The sequence below is a fragment of the Cydia pomonella genome, chromosome 1 (assembly GCF_033807575.1).
Source record: "Cydia pomonella isolate Wapato2018A chromosome 1, ilCydPomo1, whole genome shotgun sequence".
Lineage (NCBI taxonomy): Eukaryota > Metazoa > Arthropoda > Insecta > Lepidoptera > Tortricidae > Cydia > Cydia pomonella.
In genome coordinates, this window is record NC_084703.1 from 348,231 (window position 1) to 357,067 (window position 8,837).

General features: G+C 36.3%; 1 protein-coding gene across 2 annotated transcripts in view; it reads left to right on the plus strand.

Moving 5' to 3' along the window:
* LOC133526260 (protein apterous-like) overlaps positions 1–7,929 on the plus strand; it is a 131,116-nt gene extending 123,187 nt beyond the window's left edge. Inside the window, exon 5 of one of the 2 annotated variants that reach the window (XM_061862815.1) lies at positions 7,574–7,929. In XM_061862815.1, coding sequence (XP_061718799.1) covers positions 7,574–7,815 — 242 coding nt within the window. In that variant the 3' untranslated portion in view covers positions 7,816–7,929. The remainder of the gene's footprint in view (positions 1–7,573) is intronic. The other variant, XM_061862805.1, reaches the window with a different exon arrangement.
* Positions 7,930–8,837: the final 908 nt, after the last annotated feature.

The window sequence follows — 8,837 nt, forward strand, 5'->3', positions numbered from 1 at the left end:
ACACTCGTCGACTCATGTCGATTTTAAGAACTCCGTTCATGTTTTAATTTATAGCCACTCTGCGAATTTTCTATTTTTCACACTTGTATCGTGATGTACAGTCAGCATCAAAAGTAGCGGATGAAACAACGCGCCAAAAGTATCTGATATTCCGGATAACTTTTCCAAATATAGATAAATCTTTAGAATTCGCGTTCAAAAGTATATCTTTTACAGTTTTAGTTGTTGTATATTAAATACATCACTTTTTGTTAAGCTGTTACAGAATGGTAGATACTTATGAAGCGTTATTTGATCCGCTATTTTTGATGCTGACTGTATTATATATTACAGTACAGTTTGGTGATACTTTCCCGCACTGGTGCGGGAATGGGCACTTTCCGTGCCTATGCCGAAAGTTTGAAGGGCCATATGTACTATTGTAAAACGTTGTACGATACACGTACGTGCGAATAGGTTACTTTCCGCACTTGTATCGTAAATAACTATTTCTTCAGTAAGATCTGCCGCCCACAACCAAGTTTGACAATAAAATCAGTTATTTTATCAGCCAATTAGAGCAGGCCAACAAAATTGTCGTACAATAAATATTACTAGTGCATTTGACTCAGCGAAATGATTCAAATAGTGCTGGACAAAGCTTGGAAACCGATTTTAATTTCCAAAGTTACCATGTACATACTTGGCGCAAAACCTTGGTATCTTTCGTCAAACCGTTATTTTTAAACCAATTTTTAGGAGAACATTTCCACAAAGTTCTTGTCAAATTAACCGGTTTAGAACAAAAACACTGGTTTCTTCCTATTTCGGTGTCTCTGTCTATGCGGCACAACACCAAGCCAGAGGGCCGTCTCATCGCTCGTCGAATAAACCGGTTTATTTAGGTTCAAATAAAGTTCTTAAATGGAAGTTCGGAGTACTTAACGCCAAAATAAACCGGTTTTCACCGTTATTTTTATAACCGGTTCCTAGCTTTAGGCCCTGCACGCCCGTTCCGGTTTCGAATCCACACGAACTTGCAAAGTAATGGCCGGTAATTTTAGCGTTAACGCGTTTTACGAGTTATTAACTTACGGTCCGATTCGAACTTTAATCTTTTACAGAATAGAATACAGAATACAGACTTTATTGGTAAATATAAACATAGTACATTTTACACGTCATAAATTTAAAACTCCATTATGTTCATTATGTCCCTATCATTAGATATAACATATAAGTAACAAACAAGGAAACAAGTAACATTTGTAGGCAGGTTCGGTACTAAAACCTTTCGTTAAATATTAGGTTTAGATACGATATGGATCGGACATGTCAGTAACAAAGCGTTTCTTCAAACAAAAACGTCACTTTCGATATTCCTAAAATATTAACCAAATCTAAAAACCAAAATTGACTGATTGATTTGACGACCGGTTTGGCCTAGTGGGTAGTGACCCTGCCTACGAAGCTGATGGTCCCGGGTTCAAATCCTGGTAAGGGCATTTATTCGTGTGATGAGCATGGATATTTGTTTCTGAGTCATGGGTGTTTTCTATGTATTTAAGTATTTATAAATATTAATATATTATATTATATATATCGTTGTCTAAAGTACCCACAACACAAGCCATATTGCGCTTACTGTGGGACTTAGTCAATTTCATCATATAATATATATTTTAATATATATATTTAATATTTTCGGCCTCACGTCCCATCCCTAGGACGGCTCCGTCAATCGAAATTGATTCGTAACATACGAGTCATAGGATCTATTTCGGGTCGTCATTTGTCGCGCCGCCGGGACTAATGGGGTGTCTCGTTTGGACGACTTTAGACACGAACGTTAGTGCAATCCTACTATATTAGTGAAGAAGTTCGTATGTCTGGACGTCTGTTTTCTCTACGGTCATTAATATTAATAAGAAATAGTTTGTTTTACAAGGAAGCAAAGTTGTTGTTTATCTCCTCATGTTAATATTGATACCTGAACAAACGACAGATTCCAAAAACGTACCGAGTGGTTCGAAAAGTGGAATCATGAGCGTTGCTAGGCACGAGGGTTAAACAAACTTTTCTACCACCGAGTGAAACACAAAATTTGTCACCACACCAACGTGAGGTAAATACCTATTAGAGTCAGACCAAGCTAAGTTGGCAGCGATTTTACTAGCCAGTGCAAGTGTCATTTTAAAGTCAAACTTCTATGAAATTATGACGTTTACTTAACACTTGCACAGGTTGGAATATCAAAATCGCTGCTAAATTATTTTGGTCTGACTAACTGTAGAACGTTATAAATCAATCCCAATTGCTATTAACTATTTATCATTCAAAACCCTCGTTTAAAAAATCAATTCTGCCAGTCAACATGAGGAATCAACTCCAAACTTGCATTAATTTTGACTTTCATAAGGATAATGCAACTTTCTCATTAGTATTGGAAGGAAGGCACAATTTTGGAATCTCTCGCTTGCTCGGATATCAATATTAGCACGAGATGAAAACAACTTTGCCTCATTGTAAACAAATAACTATTTATGTACCCAAACTGTATATCATTTCCTATTACCAATTGAGACTGACACAACAGCTGTCGTCATTTATATCTACTGTTGAATTAAGACACAATGGACACATACAAATCGCCAGTGCCATAGATCAAAACTTCAAAATGTTATCTCTGTTTTGGCGGCCGCCATGCCGCGTGGGCGGGGCCAACGGCGCGTCCCGCGCGCCGATTGGTCCATTCGCCGTGAGAACGCGTTCTACGTTTAAATGTTTAAAATCCGCGCTCCGGGACCCTATTATCGAAACTGTGACAGCAGAATAGACTATGCTTTTTTCTTTTTTTCGTTTTTCAGTCCACAGAGCGGTTTGTTGTGATTTCGCGAAGGATACTATGGCGTTGGAAATTCAAATGGTTTTTGTATTCACCACGAACTAAATATCAATGGTTTTGTAGACCTATATGATTATTCTTAGAAACGTTTGGGTTTTTGTATGAAAGCTAAAGGAGAATAACTTGAAAGACATGTTTTAGTTTAGGTAAATTATAGTTTTAATTTTTAATTACATTTTTTTAAAGACCATATTAAGTAAGAAAACTCTTTGTCGACGTATTTATTTGCCAACCTATAGGTGTGTACACTGATTTAGGTTTTTTGTGTCTGTACCCAAAACTTTAGATTATTGCTGGAAATGATGAAAACAATGTGCTTAAACTATGCGCCCGATTCGAACTTTAAGATACGTTAAACATTTGCTAAAGATACGATATGAATTAGATATGTCAGTGTTACGTGATCTCCGCCTCAGAGGATAAGCAGTCTAAAACCTAAATCAGTTTAATCCAGTTTGCTTTTTTTCTGATAACGTTTTATGCGTTAGAAAGAACTGTAATGTATATCAACGCAATTATGTCTGTCAGTAACCGTGCACGGAATGCAGAACCGAAACCACGGAAATTCTCCAAGCGAATTAAAACTCGCTTGAAACTGAACAAGCTCCTTATAAATTCAAATGAGGTATTAATTACAAATTAAGATAATTACGTCTAAGTTAACATGTTTAATACGCGAAGTGTATTTTAAATGCCGTTCCGATTGCGTTGCGCACGCGCCTCTAATTGGGCCGAGATGATAGTCTGGTTAAAGAGGTTTCCGTCGCGGCGAAAATTACTGGCGATTCTGTGTTACCACGCCGCATATTAGAATTAAGAAGCAAAACACGATACGATACGACGTTGCGACTTACGACGTCGTGTCGCGGCACGTTGCGACGTCGTGTCACGTTGCGACGTCGTGTCATCGCATGATGGTACGTTGTGTCACGTTGCGACGTCGTGTCGCGGCACGTTGCGACGTCTTGTCACGTTGTGACGTCGAGCCGTAGAAATCTACGATGTGCATTGGTTGATTCACGACACGATATCTCGTAGTACTGTTGCTATTAAGAAGTCGCAGAAAGAAGAGAGAGAAAGAAAAACTAATATTCATTACTTCGCATCGTGCCACGACACGACTTCGTATCTTGTAATTGTGTTTTAGCCCTAAAAGGGGACTAAAAAAAAGTAGTTTTTATATTGAATTTTTTCATGTTATAATCGTGTATTTTTTATCGTGTAATTACGTATTTCTTTATTGGGGAATTGAGAGAAGCTATTTGATCCAGTGATGCTACAAGCCTACAAGTAAATGGTTCTAGGAGGACAAATTGACATTTAAATATTTTGGAAAAAAATATAGCCGATTCAAACTTAACATACTTTTCGTCAAAAATTTGCTAAAGATACGACATGGATTAGATATGTCAGTGGTATAAGTGACCTTTCTTCAAACAAAAAAGACACTTTTGCCACTGAGTGAAAAAAAAATTCACGCGAGGAAAATACTAACTATATTTAATTCATATTCCGTATTTGTACTGATCATACATTGTCATAATTTACATAATATACAATAGGTACTTATGTCAGAAATACATAAAATTAAAATCATTGTAAACATCGAGAAAAACTAATAATAATTAAATTAACAATAAAATAACACTACGCCCCGTTCCACTACGTTAGGCTAAAGTATATTCATTAATTAAGGAAGTCAAATAATAATACTAGCCCTCCAGGAATTCCTTAACTGAATAAAACGCCTTTTGTATAAGGAAACGCTTGAGTTTTTTTATAAAAATTAAATCTGAGCCAACTCTAAGCCAATATAAAACATCAAATCCAAATGAACCTTATTAAATACATATTTATCATTTACAACTCAATTCTATCAGACAACACGCAAACAACTCGTAATTTGTAATAATTTACTTTGTCACACTTGTGGATAAAATGCAACGTTATTATCCATGTTTGAACTACTAAGCGAGCCATTACCAGCTGGTGTGGTTATAAATCTTTAAATTATTCAATTACATACCTTCATGTAGTAAAAATTTGTAAGCCTATCGTAAAATCTACCGACAGACTGACACTATTCAACAATATTAAAAATATCAAGTTTATTTTATTAACTGTGAGCAGATTATTGTAACGGACTTTTTATATTATAGGACATTTATATTATAGGACATTATATTATAGGACATTATTACACAAATTGACTAAGTCCCACAGTAAGCTCAATAAGGCTTGTGTTGAGGGTACTTAGACAACGATATATATAATATATAAATATTCATAAATACTTAAATACATAGAAAACACCCATGACTCAGGAACAAATATCCATGCACATCACACGAATAAATGCCCTTACCAGGATTTGAACCCGGGACCATCGGCTTCATAGGCAGGGTCACTATTATTATTTAATATTATTATTTAATAATAATTACAAGTATTACGACTCACAAACATATCTTATCAATGACGATTGGCGTATGTCCGTACAATCTTATGGCCACTTACACCATTTGGCAAACGCAATGGAGTTTATGACTCGATTGAAAAAGAAATAAAACGCATGTACTGTAAACTTTCACGTAATTTTCGATCATAAAGAATCTCTTTCGTAAAAATAGTTATTTGTTGTACAAGGGGGCAAAGTTGTTGTTTAACCGCTCGTGCTAATATTGATACTTGAGCAAGCGAAAGATTCCAAAATATAACCACGAGCATAGCAAGTGGTTCGAGAAGTGAAATCTTGAGCGTTGCGAGGGTTTCAAGGCACGAGGGTTCAACAAACTTTGCCTCCGAGTGAAACACAACATTTTTCACCACACTAACGCGAGGAAAATAATAATTATGATATACTTAACAAAAAAAAAGTGGCTGTGACATAATCAGACAGACAGACGTAGACGGACATGACGAATCTATAAGGGTTCCGTTTTTTGCCATTTGGCTACGGAACCCTAAAAACAAACCAAATCAAATCCAAATGAACATAATTAAATATACTGTAACATCCAAAGTCAGAATTCAAAAGTCAATTCCACCAGCTAACATAAGGAAACGACTCAAAATTTGCATCAGATTACTTTGCCCCACATGTGGATAAAATGCAACTTTTGCACCAGTTGGTGTGGTGAAAATAAATCTCCTTCTACCTAGCATTATCCCGGCATTTTCCAGGGTCCGTTTTCCTTGCTTTCCTCAACTTTGCGCGATCCTGGGCGTCCTCTTGCGTCCCGTTTACGCCCATAGCTGCTTTCACGACATCGAGCTTTCGCTCTTTTAGTCTTCCGTGGGGTTTTTTGGTCTCCATACACAATAATACGGTTAAATATGGATGAGTAGTATTTTGTATGGAGACAGGGCCGCTATATGATGGCACCGCTACGCTATTCTAGTTAGGAAACCAGAGCTTTCAACACTGATTTTCAGATTGATTTCTAAAGTAAGTAGTAAATAGAGTCCATCTAAACTAAATAAACTAACTATGCATCGATTTGACAAGTACACAGTGTGGAAGTTTCATTATAGGTAATCGTCATAATTATTTACGGTTTTGTCGCTAAAAAGCGATCTCTCCTAGGCAACCTAACCTTTGCGTAACCTTTGGATTTGGGCAGAGTTTTATAAGTATCGTTATCAAGTTTTATATTTAGGGTTCCGTAGCCAAATGGCAAAAAACGGAACCCTTATAGATTCGTCATGTCCGTCTGTCTGTCCGATTATGTCACCGCCACTTTTTTTATGTTTCCGTAGTCGGCACACAAGTCCGTCTATCTCTCCATCTGTAGTTTGGTTCAGCAGAAAATAGATTTACTTGACTTTCTGCTCTGGCTGTTGTACTGGTAAAATGAATTGTTTATATGTGTGAATCAACTTTTTCTTGTTAAGTCATTGCCATGGTTACGGTCGCCTGGGTCACTCTTAAAACCCTAGTTTAATGGTGTTTAATAACCAAACATACTTTGAATAGCAGCAGAATTATAGTCCTTTCCATTATTGGATCATCAAATAAATAATATTACAGGACATTATTACACAAATTGACTAAGTCTCACAGTAAGCTCAATAAGGCTTGTGTTGTAGGTACCTAGACAATGACATATATAATATATTATAATTATAAATACTTAAATACATAGAAACACCCATGACTCAGAAACAAATATCCGTGTTCATCACACAAATATATGCTCTTACCAGGATTTGAACCCGGGACCATCAGCTTCATAGGCAGGGTCACTACCCACCCAGACCGGTCGTCAAAGTATAGTAGTCGATCATAATATAATATTTCTTATATGCTATTACTACGCTACTATTGCCGTCTGGCTGATGGGACGGACTAACAACAAAAAAGATGATCCACCCTTTTACTATTTAGTTCTAGAATTAGTAACCTACTCATGTACAATGCACATATATGATACAACACAATAAATACAAATTATATGATAATAACGGTAGTTTTATTTCTTTTCTACCCTTTAGCTCATAAGGCCTTGCTACATTTAGTTTTTACCATTATGTATAATTATTATATAAGTACTGTACATCTGATAAAGCGATATTAATTTAATCGCCGCTCCGCCGCACCAGGCATTCATAAAACGAAAGCGATTACCTACTGCCAAGCGAGTTCCCTTATAAGGCTGTTCACACGACTCAAGACGTTTTTGTCCGCAGGTCTGGTTCCAAAACGCGCGGGCGAAATGGCGGCGGATGGTCACGAAACAGGAGAGCAAGATGGCCGACAAGTGCTCGCCCGACGCCTCGCTCGAGATGGACATGTACCACGGGCCCATGGGCTCCATCCAGTCCCTGCCGCCCCACAGCCCCCCCTACAGCGTCATGGGGGGGCCACCCAGCCCAAACTCTATGGATTGTCCATAGCCTCAGTTTTGCGCTTTGTGAGCGCACTAGTGTGAAGAATGTGAGACACTGCTTGTGAGTGACCAAGGAACTTTTAAGACGGGAGGAACGCATTGGCAATGACGTTTTTTCAAACTCTTTATCAAGTTAATTCTTTCTTTTATTCGCATTGTTATGTGTACTTACGACAAAAGTTTGACGAAGATAACCATAAAACCGTAAAAACGAAATTGACGTAAAGGACATTTTTGATTTAAGTTAAGCCATGTGTAGTCATCTAGACGAAAAGTCATATCGTATGAATGTTTATAGAAATACGATATTCTGTTTCTACAGCAGTTTACAATATATCGTGTACTTTACTCGTCGTATTTGTTGATCATAATTCATAATTAAATATTACAGTATTATGATTAAAATATTAAAAAATTCTTAGCTCAAGAATTTTTAGAGAATCCAACACAGATCCCAAAAAGCTCTAGTTTGTCAATTGTCTTAAAGGAGTATTATTATATATTTTTATTCAAACTTACTTTTATTACTTCTCTGCACCATGTCTGCACATTTTCCAAATTAACGTAAAATATATTAACACAGAAACTGTCACGTTCCTTCCGAAAATAAAATAATATGTTATAAGTACAAAAACTGTAAACTAAATTCTTTTTTATACAACGTAACGGATAAAAATATAATAAAAATGCAATATTGGTTTTTATTAAATGCAGCATGAAGCGTTTTTAACATGAATAAAAAAATAACAGATCTCTCTAAGGTGCGAAGACATATGAGATAAACAGCAGATTATAAACTTTCATAATTTCTAAACGTATAGGCCTTTTGCTTTATGTATAATTAACTTTAAGAGGCTGTCAATACCTAAAGCGCGCACACTGTCTATTTCTATCGGAGTAAATGAGATAGCACTGTCGCATGTTACTGGGCCTGGACAAGGGAATAATAAGAAAAATAATTAAATAAAAAAATGTGGATTATTAGTGTAATATTTTACTCAACCAAGGTTTAGATATAAATGTTTTGAAATTGTGATTTTAATTGCAGACCCATAAGTCAAAAC